Source organism: Gorilla gorilla, chromosome 16 (genome assembly GCF_029281585.2).
Source record: "Gorilla gorilla gorilla isolate KB3781 chromosome 16, NHGRI_mGorGor1-v2.1_pri, whole genome shotgun sequence".
NCBI lineage: Eukaryota > Metazoa > Chordata > Mammalia > Primates > Hominidae > Gorilla > Gorilla gorilla.
Genome location: NC_073240.2, coordinates 83,619,150 through 83,638,609, shown reverse-complemented (window position 1 = coordinate 83,638,609; position 19,460 = coordinate 83,619,150). Strand labels below are relative to the sequence as shown.

Sequence of the window (19,460 nt, the reverse complement as noted above, 5' to 3'; positions counted from 1 at the left end):
CACAGCAATGCGTGGCACACAGTAGTTGTTAACTGGATGGATGGATAGATACATAGATAGACAGCAGGCATCTATACAGTTGATGCTTACTTAATGACTGTACATGCTGATTATTCCAGATCACTTCATGAACTTAGGCAGATGAGGATTTAATCTGCAAGGTGAACAAATACACTTCTTTTTTCACTAAAACTAAAGTGAAATCACATTTACATAAGATGACAATTTTATCTTTAATTCCTCTTGAAGGAAAGACATAACCTGGTGATAATGAGCATAGACTTTAGAGCCATACAGATCTGGATTTGAATTATGGCTCCTCCATTTAATATCTGTGTGACTTTGGGTCGAGTTACTTAAGTTTTCAGTCTCCCTTTTCTTATATGTAGAATAGGAATATGATATCTACTTCATTTAATTGTTGTGATAAATTATGTGCTATAATATATGTAAAGTGATTAACAGTCTCTGGATCATAGTGATAAACCTGTTGGAAGAGACCATTTCTCTTTAGATGCTAGCAGGTACCTCTGGTATTTTTTCCTTCCTACTCTAATAATAAAAATGTGTTCTGTATTTATATTTTAATTCACACTTTTCAGATATTCTTATGAGTTTTTAGCAAAAGTCTAGAAACAAGGAAAGTTGTCAAAGGATTGGTTGAAGGAACAGCTAGAATGCTCAGCCTGGGGAAAAGAAGGGAGGCAGGGAAGGCATGAATGCTGGTGATTCAAAGGAAAGGAGAGGGAAGTAGATTTGTTAGATGTTGCTCCAGAGGAGAGAACTGCGGCCATGGCTAGAAATTGTGAGGAAGCAGAGTTCATTCTGTATTTGAAAGTTCTGACATTTAGAGCTTCCTATAATGAGGAGCTTGTCTCTTGCAGTGGTAGTGTGGCCCCCTAGTGCCAGCAGTTTTGATTGCCTAACGAGACACCTGACCAAGCCAGGCTCAAGGATTGTTTCTCATATTTTTGTATTCTATTGCACAGCCCAGTGACCTGCAGCAGAGTGGGTGTGAGTGGAAGGGCCTACTCTTGGAACTAAACTCATTGATTTTGAGGGACAGGTGCTAAGGAAGGCAGAAGTAGTGTCTAGTCCTGGATACTAGGACTAGAGAAGTCTTGTCCAGCAGGCAGATATCTGAAGAGTATAGCAGTGGACAGTCAATGATTTAAGCAGTCACCTTCCAGGTTAGCTTACATGAAATAGAAAGGTAGAAGGAGTTAGGCCACTTTGCATCAGGAGCCCTAAGGGTCTGTGGCCATTTGGAAGACAAGTAGGCAGAATGGCTACCTGCATGGCTTCCAGTGCTTACAGAGAGAGGAGGGGAATATGGCATGGCAAAGTGGGGATGAAGGTTATCAGTTAGGTGTGAAGTCTGAGATTGGCAAATAAAGCAGGAATCATAATATCAAAGGTGATGGACAACACGGGAGAGAGGCACAAAGTGTTGGGACCATGAAGAGTTGTCCAGCTTCCAGAGCTGGAGCATAAAGTTAGGACCAGAGAACTAGCCTGAGTGCTTTGATGTTCATTTCCCAGAGTATAGGGCAGAAGATGCTGTTATTCTATCAGCCTTAGGACAGGGTTTGGTCTTGTTCATGTGTTGGGGTTGAGCATGCAGGTAGGTTCATAAGGACCTCTACGTGGGAAGGGAGCCAAGTCCTAGGAAACAGTCTACCTGCCTGGTTTCTACCTTCCAAACCCAAACTCCCAAACAGAATTTGTATTCAACTTAGTATTCCCGTTTTGTCAACACCTTTTTAGTATTAAAACTCTAAATACCTTCTCTGTGTCCTGACAGACATGAGGGTAGTTCTTTAGGAAAAAGAGCTTAATTACCTCCCCCACCCCTCCTCATTCTCACCCCCATGGAAAACCACACATACACACCCACACACTGCCTTTTCTGTGATGGTACTTCTTAGGTCTAACACAGTGGCTGATATTTCAGTTTGACCTTCTAGTCCTGATGAATTGCCAGTACTCATCCTGACCTTGAACCCTTCCTCTTGAACCCCAGTTATTGAGGCCTTATGCTTGTTTCCCTGCCAGAGTTGTTCCAAACCCTAGTATCTGTCACTGTTTCCCTTCCTTCTTCCTGTTCTTTGCCTTTTCCAGAAGGAATATAGGTATCTGAGAAAGGTTCCATACTATTGTACATTGCTCCAGATGGGGACTTGGGCTCTTGCATGTCAGTTCATAAGCTCAGAATAGTTGGGACACAGCATTATTAGAGAGAGGCTGATAGGCCCTCTCTTATTGCTACAGACAGGGAGAGGACTTGGACAAAACTGCCTGGAATGGAGCTGGGACATTCAATCTTCATCTTACCCAGCCATGTCAATGCTTGCTGTTTGCCTACTTGGATGAACTGAGAGATGACAACATATTTGTGATATCCTGTAGGCCTCTCACTCAAGAAGAAATTGCTCAGAGACATGAGCGTGCAAGACAAAGGCATGCAGAGAAGCTTGCAGCAGCACAGGGACAGGCACCCTTGGAGCCCACCCAAGATGGGAGTGCCATTGAAACATGTCCAAAAGGAGACGAGCCAAGAGGTATAGCTTTCCTAAGTAGGCTCTGTTGCAAAGTATTTGCCTTTTTGCTTAACTTGGGACACTCATCCTTTAGTTCTTGAGCTTTTTAAGCTTTAATTGTAGTTTTTATCAATATTCTTTCCATTCTTGGTGTTTTGTTTTGTTTTCTTTTTTTTTTCTGAAACTTGACCAAAGATGTCATATTCACTCCTCCTTCTATATTTCAGACAGTTCTTGAATTAAGAGGGCATTCTTGGCACTAATTATCTTTTTGTTTCTGTCAGGTGACGAGCAACAAGTGGAAAGTATGACCCCTAAACCTGTGCTCCAGGAAGAAAACAACCAAGAGTCTTTTATTGCATTTGCTCGGGTGTTCAGTGGTGTGGCTCGAAGAGGAAAGAAAATTTTTGTCTTGGGGCCCAAATACAGTCCTCTTGAGTTTTTACGAAGGGTAAGAATTGAAAGTAAAATATTTATATATTATTTCTCGAGGGTCTGATATCTTTTCACATTTTGTTGGGACTGGTGATTATCTTGTTGGTAGATTTAGTTTGTCTCTGGAAAGGCACACTTGAGTGACTGTGTATCCTTTTGTGTTGCTTTGATAACATTTGTCATATATGTCTCAATTAGTAGCATTTAGGAAACCAATATGTGGACCAAATTTTCAGGCCTTATTTAATTATAAGGCTTTTCTCTTCTAGGCAAGAGTCACCTTGTGGTTAGAGAAAAGAACTGATAAGAGCAGATGTCATGCTGGAGCCAGGGCAATGGCCAATCTTTGAGAAATAGGAAGATCCAAAAACTAGCTGGCTTAGGCCAAAGGTGTGGGCAGTGAGCAGGGGATAGGCAGGAGTTGCATGACACACAGACCCTGAGTCTGGACAGGAGGGTCTGTAAGTAGGTGAACAGGTAGCATCTAAAAATGCCTGAGCCAAGGGGCAAAACAGAGATCACAGGCTAGAGATGTCTCAGAACATTTTTGGAAGTAAGCAAGATATATACAATGTAATTATATCATAATTAAATAATAGAGGTCATAGGATGAAGACAGTGCCAGAGGTCCAAGTAGCCAGTCTGGATCAGCACAAAGCAGTAAGCTAGGAAATTGTCAGCTGGCACCGTGGAGCATCATGAGCACAAAAACACATGCTCCTCTCTGTGCAGGAAGCAGCCTGTGTGTAGATAAACCAGGGAAGCTGTGGTACTTGGCTACAAGTGAGAGAGAAGGAGGTAGCAGTTGAAGTAAGTCTCTGCCATCAGTTTTTCTTTGCCTTGAATGCTTATTCCATGAGTTTTAGCAGTTTAATCCTTGGAGAGTGCAGTGCTGCGTGGCAGTGAAGCAGTCCTTGTTGAGCTATGGCATGTTCTAATTTAGCAAGAAAGATCGCAGCACTTGGTGTGTATAGGGTTATGTTTTATGGGAGTCTGAAAGTGATACAATATGTATAAAAACTCATCTATGATTTTTTTATACATCTACGTAATCTGTGATTATCTTGGCTTGATAGTTTGCTGTTTATCAGTAAGGGTCAAGTATCAGTTAATTTTTTCCTTTTTTGTGAAGGTAAGTGAGCAAGAAATTGTTATTTAGTGAAACATTGATTTATTTGGCATTACAAATTCCATGAACAATCCACTTTATCTCTGCATAATGTGTCTTTACTACAGGTTGAAATCAGTTGCTTATGTGTCTCATGTCTTAAGCAGGAATGATACAATAAATTGACAGCTCAAATGGCTTCTTATTTCAGTAACCAGAGCGCCATAAAACCTAATTCCAACTGCTTAAAAAAAAAACCTGAAATATTTCAGACCTACCTTCAAAGTAACCCCTACCCAGAATTTGTGTTCATCCTTTGTGTTAGTTTTCTGCTACTGCATATTACAGATTACAACAAATGTAGCAGCTTGAAACATTACACATTTTGTCATCCACAGTTTCTGTGGGTTGGAAAACCAGACATGGCTTAGCCGCATCTTCTCCTTAGGGTCTCACAAAGCCACAATCAGAATGTTGGCCAGGGTGCATTCTCATCTGGAGGACTGACTGATGAAGAACCTGCTTCCAAGCTCACTAAAGGTTGTTGATAGAATTCATATATTTGCACCTGCAGTACTAAGAGTCCCAGATTTTTTCTGGCCTTTGGCTGCCCTCAGCTCCTAGAGGCCACCTACAGTTTCTTGTCATATGGACCTTCCCAACTTGGAGGCCCTCTTCATCAAGCCATATAAGAGAGTAGAAGGAATCTCCTAGCAAGACAGAGTCCTGTATGATGGTATAGAATCACAGTGTGACATCTCATCACTTTTGCCATATTCCGTTTGTTAGAAGAAGCAAGTCACAGGTCCCACTCACACTCGGGAAGGAGGTTTCTAAACAAAGGTGTGAACACTGGGAAGCAGGCATCATGGGAGGGGCACCTTTAGTCTGTCTGCCACATCCTTCTCTTGCTTTTCTTTATAGTTTTACCACCTGTGTACGTATTTCTAAAGAATATTGTCACATTTGCATGCTTTTGAAACTTTGTATAAATGGAATTTCATTGTAGTTATTCTACAACCTGCCTTTTTTTTTTTTTAACTTTGTGAGATTAATCTATGTTAATGCCTATTCCCGTAGCTCGTTTATTGTTCAGTGTGGCATAGGATTCGTTTACTTAAATGTACATTTTATTTATACAGTGTTTTGGTCACTATATATTTGCTGTTTTAGTGTTTTTTTTTTTTTTCAAATCTAATCAATGGTACCTTGATTATTTTTGTATACATCTCCTTATGCACTTTTACAAGAAATTCTAGGGAATATACCTATAGTGGAGTTGCCTTGGTAATCTCTTGCTTAACAAGATAATTCCAATTTATTGTCCAAAGTAGTTCTGATTTACACTCCCAATAGGAGTGTTTAACAGTTACAGTTGTTCCACATGCTCACCAAAATTTGGTTTTGTTAGGCTTTTGATTTGTGCCAGTCTGATGGGTATATTACGGTATTTTGCAGTTTTAGTTTACATTTTCCTTATAACTCTTTTAATGTGTTTATTGGTCAATCTTGTGTTCTCGTGAAGATATTAATAGTTCTTGGAGTCATTTCCCTGTTTTTCTATTATGGTACTTTATTGTTTTAAATACTGCTTTTCAGATGTCCTTTGTATATTCTGGATACTAATTCCTTGTCAGTTTTGAATTTTGCAAATTTCTTCTCCAGTGTAGAACTTGTTTTTACTTTCCATTTGGTACCTTTTAATAGGCAGAAGTTATTAATGTAAATGTACTCGAATTATCATTATTTTATGGGTTTTGCTTTTTGTATCTTAAGAAAATTGAAATTAAGTCTATATTGAAGTCACAAAACTCTCTTATGTTTTCTTCTAAATTTTAATATTTTACCTTTCATGTTTAAATATTTAATTCATTGTTTGCAAAGAAGGCATCCAGGTTCATTTTTTCCTCATTTAAATGTCCAGCTGTTCCAACATTATTGAATAGTCCATCTTTATCCACTGATTAGCTTTGTCCACTCTGTCAGAAATCAGATTATTACCTATGTACATAGGTCTGTTTCTGGACTAATTTTATTTTTTTCTGGTTGTGTCTAACTATCTCTATTCAGTGCTATCTTCATTTTTAAATGTTTTGACATCAAAAAGACCAAATCCCTTTACCGTGTTTTTGTTTGTTAGTGTCTTGTTTGTTCCTATTTGCTCCTATATATCAAGTTTATGGTCAGCTTGTCAGCTTCTATGAAAAGCCCTGTTGAGGCTTCGATTGGAATTACTTTATGTCCATACACCTATTTGGCATGAATCAGCATTTTATAATACAGCATCTTTCCATCCATTAATGTATTAGGTTTATTTATCTATTTATTTAGGTCATTTTAAATGTTTTTCATGAAGTTTTATAGTTTTATTTATAAAGAGTTTTGATCACTTGTTAGATTTTGTTGCTATTCTGAAAATCATTTTAAATACACATATTTTCTATTTATTGCTATTTATTCTATTTATGCATTTTCTATTCCTAATTATAGAAGTATAATTAACTTTTGTATATTGATCTTGCATTTTTGCCACCTTGCTAAGCTGTCTCACTAATTATAATTTATCCGTAGCTTGTTTTAAGTGGACGGTCATATTGTGTAGATAATTCCATTTCTTTCTATTCAGTTCTTATAATTTTTCTATCTCTCCAGCCCATCTTTAGAGCTACTTTGAGAGTTGTCATTTTATCAGAACACATACATTTAGATGTAACATGTGCCTGAAAGGTCATCATTTTCATGAAATTTCTAGAGTCTACCCTAGCACAGGGGCCTCTCCTTCCTCTGAACCTTTATGAATTTACTTGCCTATACTACCTTTTTGTTGGTCACCCTATGCTTTTGATGTTAATCATCTTTGTTTATGTTGTATCTCAGCCATTTTTTCTCTTCATAGCATTAGGGCAGCACCCCAGGCCTATGAGCACCAAAGATTGGTTGGTTGGTTAATTGAAATGCCTTCTGGATACTTGCATTTATATGGTGGATATATTTCTGAAGACTTCACACAATGCAAAATTTGAATCATTTGAGACAATAGTTCCATAAGAATAAATATGATATACGGGAAGCTAATAAATCTAATGTACTTGTACTTGTATATTTTTGCTGTAAATGTATTAGTGTTCCTAATATATCACAGCATGCTCTTCCATATGAACAATATAGCATATAATAGCAGTTAGGCCTTTTTTTTTTTGGGATTTTTATCACATCTAACTACCCTTCCAAAGTTATTTTTATATGTTACTTGGCACTAGCACCAGCCCTTGTTGACTACTTGAAGAACATTATAAATAAGAGTAAAACAACTTGAAAGGATAATAGTAATAATGAGTGTTCAAATAATAGCACAGTAGTCACCAGAACTGGTGTATGACGTGGTTCACATAAATAACAAGGGACTATGAGGATCAGCTAAAGTGACAATACCAGGTCACAACAGAATTTATGTTACTTAGCCATAGAGCTTATGATTAAATGGGAATATAGACAATTTTTTAGTATTTGAGAAGTTTCAGTATTTCAAATTTTATTCATAAAGTGAGGCATATTTTATCACACCATTTCAAATGTTCATATTTCAGGTTTACATGAAATGTTGCTATAACATATCTTACTGATGAATAAAAATAACTTTACAAATACCAATTAATGCTTCCAAATGCCTCCTAACTTGTCTTCAATCATTTTTCTTTGCCCAGGTACCATTAGGCTTCTCAGCTTCACCAGATGGCCTCCCCCAAGTCCCCCACATGGCATACTGTGCTCTGGAAAACCTGTATCTTCTGATGGGAAGGGAACTGGAATATCTAGAGGAGGTACCTCCAGGAAATGTGCTAGGTAGGGTGATGCTGTTTATTTTATCCTTACTCCATTCTAGGAGATTATCTAACATGTCACTGAAAATTTAGTGAAATTTTTGAAGGGAATGACTTTATTCTTTAGTTTGATAATTTTTTTTTCTGGTATCTTTAACTTAGTACATTGGAGTAACTAACATGGAGATCAGTTTCTTGCTGTAAATTATAGTAGCTCTGTTTTAAAAATGTATTGCTTAAGTAATTTGTAAATGCTCTAGCCTAAGCTGGAGTTCCATTTATTTCAGAGTGAGAGGGGAAATTCCTGTTCACATAAAGTCAATCTAGATGACTAAGGCATTTCTGGTTCTACAGATTAGGTTCTAAATTGTCAGAAACTATTCTGATGTAAAGGTCTATTTAAACTCATTGCTTTTTTCCCGTGCTTTTATCCTTTGAATATTGCTTTGCTAAGATTAGTTGATTGTAGTTTATATCTGTAAATATTACTCTTCATCTCCTTAATGTTATCACTTGTTTGACTTCTGTCCCCCATGTGCAGAATTCACTTTTTGAGTTTCCTAGTGCAACCCTAAAGACTCAGATTAAGAAATTTCTCTTGGATCCAGAGTGTATTGTAGAATACTGTATCCCATTGTACTGTTAGATTCTGAACCCTTAGGGTCATTGTCAGCTATAGAGCTATTTATTGAGTGATTGCTTGGTTTGGGAATTCTCCGCTTTTTAGAAAAAGGTTTAACTTTTTTAAAAAAGGCCTAGTCTGTTGGTCCAGAATAGCTAATGGTTTGTCTGGATTTTATAAACTTGAATCCCAAAAATTTGCCAAAGCATGTTGCTATTCACCTACAGAGATATATTCTTTTCTTTATTTAATTTTCTGGCATGAAATTTGTAGAATGCTTAGCTTCTCATCAGTGTTACCTGTTTTCTTCCATCCCTTTGGAAAATGCCATTTAACCTTAACAATTGATACATCTTATTAAGCTGCCACAGCCAGCTTTATCAGAAAGGACATTGGAAGAATGGAAAACACCCTACTTTTGTTCATAAGCCTTCCTTGAGATTACTGTATTGCTCAGATTAAATGGAACATGAGGTATAAGATCTCCAGCATGATGCTCAAGGGAAAGAAAAGGTATTCTGCTGAGCGAATGGTTTTTATACGATCTTCTCTAATTAAGGCCTGGTGTTTGTGTTCTTTCCCTAGTAGAGGATGAGACTGTGGCATGCATTCGTTTCTGGTTTTCTTTCTGTTGCTGAATTTCTAGATGCTTTCCAGGACTGAGGTTAAGTGGTGTATAAGGAGAGATACCATTTCTCTCTCTTCTGCTTTCCAAGGCAGCGTTGGCTCTGCCATATGGTACGGGGAGACAAACCTACTATAAGCTAAAATTTTTCATTTATTCTTGGAGAAGAGATATACCTTGATGTCTTTTATTGACCTTTTAAAAAAGTGAGATGGTAGCACAACATGGGGTAAGGATGAAGGTGACTAAATCTTTGTTTACCAAATTTACTTATATAAGACTAAGCCTGATGGACAACCAACCACTTCGGGAAAAAATGGATTGAAGAGGAAAAGCCAGATTTATTTCCTGTAAGAGTTAAGATTGTATTTAGCTGCAAGTAACCAGAAAACCAACTGCATAGTCTTAAACTTCACTCAGTAGAAAGCCCAAGGGTGGACAGTCCAGGGCTGGTGTCATGACTCTTCTGTGTCATCAGGGAGCCAGTGGCTCAGCATGTGGCTTTTGTCCCCGTAGAAGCAAGATGGCCTTATATCTCTGAGAATCATACCCACATTCCTCGCAGGAAGAGAGCACAAGGGTCAAGACCTTCTAACAGGATTAATGCTTTTATTTGGAAAGAAATGCCTCTCTAGTGACTTCTGTATATATTCTCATTTTTGTAATTTTGTCATATATCCTCTCTAGCTGCCAGGGAGGCCTGGGATTGAGTGTTTTACTCTTCCAGCCTCTGTAGTTAAGGCAAAAGATATTGGGGTTGTGAATGGCTTTTGAATAGCCAGTCCACACTCTTGGCTGCATTCGCCTTCCATTCACCTGGTGATGCCTGAGGTGCCTCCATTAAGGTTCTGTTTTCTTTATATTAAAGAGAAAGATAGTCTACCAGAAGGATTTTGAGTGTAACATTGAAGGAACTGAAATGCAGCCAGCCACTTTGATGGGGCTGTTTGAATTGAAACATATAGTAATTGTTTTTCTTTTATTAATTGAAATCTGATTGAGTCCCCTGCATGACTAGAAAGCATGAGTATACCAAAATTCTGGCCATAGTATTGCCACTAATTAGTTTTATGGCCTCAGGCCAGTTATGTAACCTTGCTGGGCTTGTTTTCCCAAATGATTTGGACTAGGGCAATGATTACTAATACTTCTTATGATAGAAATAGAACAGCCACTTTTAATTTTTTATAAGAAGACTATGGATTCCCAGGGATACTTTTGTTTATCCTAACTGGGATTTGTCATAATCCTAAACTTTAAAGATAAAACATTAAATAACATTGCATGGAGTACATTTTATTGCTGTAGCTATAAAATACTAACAAAATTGTATTTGTAATTTTTTTGGTAAAATACAAACAGAATTGAAGTTTCAAATTGTCATTATATGATGGCAGGTTGACATCCTAGGTGGAGATGGAGTGAGGTAGACATTTTTTACTTAAGTCATGAAGATCTTCCCTGGATTTTGTCAGTTTCCCAGTGGCTTAAAAAAAGTTCTAAACTAGATTATCTTCAAGATTGCTTCTAGCTTTTAACATTTAGGCTGTGTTTCTTAAAGAAAAACCTTATTTGAATAATTAGGATATTTCTCTCCCTAGTGTTTATTAGGAGGAAGAGTAAATGTTTTGATATGATTATTCGGGTTGATTGATAACCCATTTTAATGGCTTCATTAAAACATCTTGAACTGGTTACCTGCCTCAAAGTCATGGAATTACCTTTTTAGGCAAATTTTACTTGTTCCTTGATTAAAAATGTGTAGCGTATGTTAGCAGTAGCAGCAGTCTCATAAGCCAGGGTGTTTAATAAAAGCAACTTTTCAAAGCTAGGAATAAGTTTAAGACAGGACAGAAGAGGCCAGAGAGTCTAGTGTGTGTGTGTGTGTGTGTGTGTGTGTGTGTGTGTGTGTGTGTGTGTGTGTGTGTGTCTGTGTGTGTGTCTGTGTGTGTGTGTGTCTGTGTGTGTGTCTGTGTGTGTGTGTCTGTGTGTGTGTGTGTGTGTGTGTGTGTATATATATAGATTTTTTTTTTTTTTCTTTTTTTTTGAGACAGAGTCTCACTCTGTCACCCTGGCTGGAGTACATTGGCACAATCTCGGCTCACTGTAACCTCCGCCTCCCAGGTTCAAGTGATTCTTCTGCCTAAGCCTCCTGAGTAGCTGAGACTACAGGCATGCGCCACCATGCCCACCTAATTTTTTGTATTTTTAGTAGAGATGGGGTTTCACCAGGTTGGCCAGGCTGGTCTTGAACTCCTGACCTCGTGATCTGCCTGCCTCGGCCTCCCAACGTGCTGGGATTACAGACATGAGCCACCGCGCCCAGCCGAGAGTCTGGTATATTAAGGAGTGAGAAGAAAACTGCCCAAGAGAAGGCTAGCTGGCAGCTACAGGTAATAAATGCTGGGATTCCAGCTTTTGGCTTTCTAGGGTGAGTTGACTGAGACCAGGAATGTCAACATTTTTTTTTTTCTTCTTTGAAACAGATTTGTCTTCTCAGGTAGTTTTGAAATGGAAAGAATAAGATGGCTGCATTGGGCTGAAATAATCTATATGTTCCAATTACCTGTTGTTGCATAATAATTAACACTCAAAGCCTAGTGGCTTAAAATAAAGATGGTTCTTATTTTTTCAAGCATCTGCCATTCTGGCATGGTTTGGTGGGAATAGCTTGTCTCTTCCACGTGGTGTCTATTTTTTTTTGGAATGGAGTTTCCCTCTTGTCGCCCAGGCTGGAGTGCAATGGTGCAATCTTAGCTCACTGAAACCTCTGTCTCCTGGGTTCAAACGATTCTCCAGGTTCAGCCTCACGAGTAGCTGGGATTACAGGCAACCACCACCAAGCCAGGCTAATTTTTGTATTTTTAGTAGAGATGGGGTTTCACCATGTTGGCCAGGCTGCTCTTGAACTCCTGACCTCAGGTGATTTGCCCGCTTCTGCCCCTCAAAGTGCTGGGATTACAGGCATGAGCCACTGCACCTGGCCCCACGTGGTGTCTATTGAGATGGCCCAAAGCCTGGGGGCTAAAGTCATATGGAGGCTATTTCAAGCACGTGTCTGGAGGCTGATGCCAGTTGTTGTCTGGAAGGAACCTTGTTTGGGAGTAGAACTAAGGCCTTTCCATATGGCTGCTTGGCTTCCTTACAGCATGGTGGCTAAGTTTTATGGGTAAGCGACCCAACAGGGAGAGCCAGGAGGAAGGTATATCACCTTTTATGACCTAGCCTTCAAAGCCTTCAGCCCCACTTCTGCCACATTCTGTTTATTAGAAGTGAGTCACTGCAGCTGGCCCATGTTCAAAGGGAGGGAACTGACTCTGCCTTTTGATGGGAGGCATGTCAAAGTATTTGTGGATATGTTTTAAAATGACCACATTGCTAATTGTAGATAATTTCTTGTTTCCTTTTGCGTTTTAACAGACTCATGACAGGACACATATAAAGAGATGTTCATAGTGATCAGGGCACACCTGTAAACTTCATCTTTTTTTACTTCTGTTAAACTTTGAGAAAAAGTTGTAATTCCTATTTAATAAGAAAATAGTGGAGACCAATATGATTGGTACCCATATGCTTTTCATCATAAATGATACGGAGTCAGTAAATTTATCAAGTGCAGATGAAAATTTTTGTTGGAAAAGGAAATGAAAACATTACATGGCATTCTTGGACAATTCAGCATTATTCAGTCAAAGTCCAAAGGAAAGTTCTTCTATTGGCACTTGAAAAATGCAGATTTCACATTTGAACTCAGCTATAAGTCACTTAGAGAACTTATGTGTGCCGATAAGTGTAGAATAGATTTTGTGGTCTGGAAATAGTTGATTTAAAGTTTAAAGTTATTTAATTCTAACCTGATGTTTATAAAGTTGGTATAGATGGGACCAGAGAGACCTCACCATGTTTAGCACACAATAGCCTTTTGTTCTTTTCCCTACTGAGAATATCTCTAAAAATAAATATTTGCTGCAGGCTCCTATTAAAATGTGAGGGGAAATTGAATTAGGATTCCAAATCTTTAGCCTTTTCATATACTCCTTTAGATCTCTTCCATATGGTTAAATCTTTAAAAGTTCAAGGACATATTCTGAGAGGAAACATGATGTTCTTCTTTTCACAACATGAGGAAAATAAATATTAATTAGCCTTTTTCTGAACTGGTTTTAGTTCTGCCATGGTTGGTTGCTGGGTCAATAGGAAGTCAGTGTTGATAATTGTATGTGTGTGTGTGTGTGTGTCTGTGTGTGAATCCTTAGTCATGTGGGGTAACCTAGGCGTCAGAAACCTTTGAAGGGTTTTACTAGCAAATTTGATTTAATTTATTTCAAGGGAAAGCTCAGTAGAATTTGGTTCTTAAGACTTTGTGATACTTTTATAATGTTTTAAATTCACTTACTAGTGAATTTCTTTTAAATGTACTTTATTATCAGCATTTCCATTTGAAGATGATCTATTTTAATGAGTGAAAACCTAATAGTCATTTCTTAGTTTTAAGAGTTTCAACTGATTTTAATGGCTTTTCTTTTACAGATAGTAATGATTTTATTCTCTTTTTTCCTAATAGTTATGTGTCATGTTTCTTTTTATTTTCATATTGCTTATAAGGATATGGTACATAATAATAATTACAGTTGCTATTTTGTCTAGTTCCTTCCAGACTTTAATGGGAATGCTTCTGGTGTTTTAGTTTCAGGTTTGCTGATGCCTGTTGATTCATGGTGTCTCTTATTTATCGTGCTGGGAAAGTATTTTTTTTTTAATAATCGGGAATGGATATTGAATTTTATTGATGCATTCTTAGCATCTGAAGACAAAGTTATAGAGTTTTTCTCCTTGCTGTAATTGATGTCATGAATTATATTTAATTTCCTGATTATTAAGGCGTCTTTGAATTCCTACGTAAAAAAAACAACACTCGATCATTGCGTATTCTTTTCAACCCCTATTAGGTTCAACGTACTAGCATTTTATCCGGACTTTTCTTGCATTATAAGTTAAAATGGCCATTATTTTCTTGGTATCATAATACTAAAATGGGAAGCTTTCGTTTTTTTACCCTCTACAGCTGCACTCTCCATTTGGTAGCCACTAGGTACATTCACTTACTTAAATTTAAATAGATTGAATTCAAATAACATTAAAAGTTTACCCATCAGTTGCGCTAGCCATATTTCAAGTGCTTAATAACTATGTATGGCTAGCGGTTGCTGTATTGTATAGTGCTGCTCTTGAGAAATGTGTATATGATGTAAGAATTACCTTTTCTTCAAAAGTTTTGAAATAGTTCACTTGTAAAACTAACTGGGCTTGGTGCATAAAATACTTGATTCTATCTGGTAAACTTTATCTTTCTCATTTTCAGTTCTGTATATTTGTGTTTTCTTGTTCGATTTCTTTATTATAAAATTTGTCTTTTTATTTTAATATAGTTTTATATATAGTTAATGTTTTAAAGTTCTTTTTAAAAGATGACTTTCAGTATAGTGTAAACCATCATATTGGTCCGTTTGAAAATGCAGATAAGGCTGTGTGCCATGGCTCACGCCTGTAATCCCAGCACTTTGGGAGGCAGAGGCAGGCAGATCACCTGAGGTCAGGAGTTCAAAACCAGCCTGGCCAACATGGTGAAACCCCATCTCTACTGGAAATAGAAAATTAGCTGGGTGTGTGGCGGGTGCCTGTAATCCCAGCTCCTCAGGAGGCTGAGGCAGGAGAATCCCTTGAACCCGGGGGAGGCAGAGGTTGCAGTGAGCCGAGCCCGCACCATTGCACTCCAGCCTGGGCGACAAGAGCGAAACTCCTTCTCCAAAAAAAAAAAAAAAAAAATCAATCAATCAATTATTCTCAACTTTGAAAATGCAGATAAGCTAAATAAGAGTTATTGCTTACTATAGGGGTAACCATCAGTCTTTTTCTGTCCATATATGTGCATATTTTTTAAAATTGTGGTAAGAAAACACAACATAAAATTTACCATCTGAACTATTTTAAAAAGTACACAGTTCAGTAGAATTTTTTAATTTAAAAATCATACTTCCTATACTGTTTTTTAACCTGTATATTTTTCTCTTGGAGACAATCCCTTCTTTGAATATAGCTTTCCCTGCCTTCGTTTAAATGCATTTGCTGCAACTTTCAGAACAGTGTTAAATAGTGGTGCAATAAGAATCTTTGTTTCATTTGTTAAGTTAGAGGAATTTATATATACATGTTATCTATATATGTTATATATGTGTGTGTGTGTGTGTATATATATATATATACACACATACACACACACACACACACACACACACATAAATATATATATATGTTACCTTGAGATTAGGGTTAGTTTTTATAATGAAAAGGAAGTATCCTCCTTTTTCTGTTTACTAGGTTAATTTTTAAAATGTGGGTAGATAATGAGATTTATCAAATGGTCTTTTCTACATTTTTCAGGTGACACATACGAGGGTTTTATTTTGGATCCTCTTATGCCATGAATCATATTAACACATTTCCTAATATTAAACCAGTTTTTATTTCTGGAATACAGTATTAGATGAGTGTATTTCAAGTATATTATTGAGCAGTGAATTCAGTTTGTCAGTAGTTTAGTAAAACGTTTATATTTGTAAGTTTGGTCTGTAGTTTTTTGTGTATATTTGTATTTGTGGAGTTTTGATATCAGCATTATATTAGGTGCATGAAACAAATCACAAATTAGGGGATGGTTTTTATTGTTCTCTAGTCTGTTTAAATAGCATAGCAATTTTCTGGTCCCTAAAATTTTGGATATTAGCACCCATGAAGTCAGCTGTATTTGGTTAGTTGTTAATTGTTATTGTCCCTTTCAGGTTCTTTTTACTGTTTCTTATGTCAGTTTTGGTACTTTATGCTCATAGATAATCAGATTGACTATCCAGTTTATTTGTAATGGAGACCAGTATTAATACTGATTATATTCATGACAATAATTAACATCAGTTAGAGCTTACTATGTGCTAGAAATTATACTAAATATTTGGAAGTGATTATCTTCTTTATTCCCTGCCAAATGAGATACATACATTTCACAGATGGGAAAATTGACACAAAGATTAAGTAGCTTTCCTTGATCCCATAATAATATTTATGAAGATGGGATATTTACTTCTGTATCTGTAGTTATTTAATCTCTTTGTTTCCATATTACTTGAGTTTTTTTCTTTTCTCTTGATGTCTTATTGATGACTTGTTACATTGTATCTTTCCTTCTGCCCTTAAATAACCCATTCTTTATATACTACAATTCTTCTAATATATTATGTATCATCTTTAAGTCTTGGTTCCTGCTTATCATAGATGACTTTATATTTTAATTTTCTAATTTAGATTTGGTTTGTTTTTTTCTCAAAGGAAATCATTTATGGTCTGAATCTTAGTATAATTTGGAATGAATTTCTTTTATTTGATATGCTATATTCTCTTTATCATATTTTTATGTGTACTCTAATTCAATGCTTTGCAACTAGTGGATTACAGTTGCCTTTTACAGATGTGACAAGCCACTGGTTTCTTTAGCTCTTGAAGCTGCTGAGCACGCTGTGGGAAGGTGGGAGTCCCCTTGTCTATCACCCAGATCAGATTGTTAGCATACAGGTTGATAAAATGCTTATTTTACAACTTAAGATGTGTCTGTTAATTCTCATTTTCACTGTCTGAAGTAACTGGCAATGACTATATAAGTTCTTTTGAATACATAGATTAATACAGCTTCATAATCTAATAACTGTTTATCTACTAATAAGCCCATTGCTGCCATAGATATTGTATAAGAACAAAGGATTATTTGATGGGAATTTTCTTCCCCTCCATCTTCAAAGAGTATATTCCTCTTTTACTCTTAAATGACATTTAACAATGTAGAGGCCAGATAATTAGGGAAGATGAAATAAGAGATAATTGGAACAGTTTTTGTTGAAATTTGTCAGTTAAAGAAAGGAGCAAAATGGGTTAACAGTTTGAAGGAATAGTTGAGTCAAAGGAGTGTGTGTGTGTGTATTTACTGGAGTTTGATTATACTTGTATCAGTGGAAAATAGGTAGGAAAAGAGGAAAGATAAAAGATGCAATGAAAAACTTAAATGATCAATAATACAAGGTTTATAGTCTCTTCCAACTCAACAATGTAGAAAACATAGCCATCTGTTAAGAAGGAAGGTTTTGGACAGAATAAGATTCTGAAAACTGGTAGATGCATGGAAAAGCCACAACGAGCATTTGCTAGCAAATCATTAGATTATACCTTGACTAAATTGGACGGTAATGAGGTTCTGGGAAGAAGTGGAGATGGGGAGTCCAGGGAGCATTACACAGACATTGAAATATAAGACTGTCTTGAGTAAAGTGCCAGAGGAACTATAGGCTATTCATGATTTGGGGCTTCCCTAGTTACAAGCTTGGAGGAAATGCTCGTGAGACCATCTTCTCTCAAGCATTAGGTCCTCTTGCTTCTTGTTGGGAAAGAGGGGACAGTCTCCCCTGCCATAGAGCCACCTCCTGCAAACTCAGCTGATAGGCTTGTTGCAATTTCTTCATTTCCATCTGTGGTTTTGGCCCTATTGATCCTATTTCAGGTACAGTAGTTGAAAAAGTGAACAATTGTATTTAGAACTTGCACATAATAATGAATAGACTGCAGATCATATTCTCTTCCAAAGATATGCTGGAAACATACTTCGTGAGTTGAGTATTTATCAGCATAGTTGTCATGCCAACACTGGGCAGGCCAGAGAGGCCAGAGCCTGGAATTTAGCTAAACTAATAAGACACTAGCAGGTCAAATGTCAGATATAGGAAGCAGGAAAGAGTAGGTGGGTGGTAATGGGCCAAGCAAAGGTCATGCTCAAGGAACAGATAGTGAGACATTTGACCTCTATTCTTAGTATTTTTGGCACATGACAGAATGGAGAAATAATTTGACATTTATATGGTTTCATGCAGGTTAGGAAGATATCCTTGATGGTTCACACAATAGTCTTTTGGTTGATAAGTTCAGATTTGATTTTTTCCAACAGAACAGCAAGTGATTGTCAAAAGGGCTTTGAAGAAGGTGGAAATATACTCTCTTACGTCCATAAATTTATACAGTCTGATTGGAGTGCAAGTTGTAAGACAGGGGTAAATTGGTTAAGTAGATTTTATTTTTAAATTTCCAAAAGGAAAGGTATTTTTTAAAGACTATGAAGATAGCTTGGGGGAAAGGTGATTTTCAGTTATAACAGTAAGTATGAATTTTGAGTAGTGGCAGTTATTATAAAGACTTGGCAGGTCTTTCGGTCTTTCCAGAAAATGTAAAGTATATGATTAGGAGAAAGGTGATACTGGATAGAGAAACATGTTTCTAGTATGACCTGAAACATGACATGTGGCAGACATTAGATGTGAAGTAATCAAGGAAATCCATTTTAAAATCTCGGTGAGATGTCCTTTCATAACCATTAAAATGACAAAAATGTTAAAATCTGACAGTGTTCTGTGTTACAGATATGGAGCAGTTCAAACATTTGTAAACTGTTGTTGTAAATTGATACAACCACTTTAAAAAATACTTGACAACAGGGTGTAGCAATCCCACTTCTAGGTGTGTATCTTAGAGGAGCTTTAAGTACACTCTTAAAGAGACAAGTACAAGGATATTTATAGTAGCACTGTTTATGAAAGCAGAAAAAGGGACGCACCCTAAATATCCATTGGCAGAAGAATAGATAAGTAGATTATGGTGCACAATGGAATATTATACATTCGTGAAAATGAATGAAGTACATTATATGTATCAACTTCAGTCAGTCTCACAAATAGAATTAATTTTAAAAACAAGCAAGTTGCAGACCACTTATATAAAGGTTAAAAACGTGGCCAGGCACAGTGGCTCACGCCTCTAATCCCAGCGCTTTGGGAGGCCAAGGGGGAGTGAGTGGATCACGAGGTTGGGAGTTCAAGACCAGCCTGGCCAACATGATGAAACCCTGTCTCTACTAAAAATACAAAAATTTGCCGGGCGTGGTGGTGGGCACCTATAATCCCACCTACTCCGGAGGCTGAGGCAGAGAATTGCTTGAACCCGGAAGGCAGAGGTTGCAGTGAGCCAAGATCGTGCCACACGCCACTGCACTCCAGCCTGGGCAACAGAGCGAGACTCCGTCTCAAAAAAAACCCAAAAAACAAAACATGTACATGCCATATATTGTTTAAGAACAGATATATATGTAATAAAAAATAAATAAATGCACAGAGAAATAAACAGTAAGTACAAGTTAATGGTTATCTTGAGAGAGGACATGACT

General features: G+C 37.1%; 1 protein-coding gene across 3 annotated transcripts in view; it reads left to right on the top strand.

Moving 5' to 3' along the window:
- Positions 1-19,460, top strand: part of EFL1 (elongation factor like GTPase 1) — a 129,634-nt gene that overhangs the window by 39,089 nt on the left and 71,085 nt on the right. For all 3 annotated transcript variants that reach the window (XM_031002416.3, XM_063698774.1, XM_055362799.2), the window contains exons 13-15: positions 2,410-2,561; positions 2,825-2,991; positions 7,788-7,926. In XM_031002416.3, the coding sequence (XP_030858276.2) occupies positions 2,410-2,561; positions 2,825-2,991; positions 7,788-7,926 (458 nt within the window). The remainder of the gene's footprint in view (positions 1-2,409; positions 2,562-2,824; positions 2,992-7,787; positions 7,927-19,460) is intronic.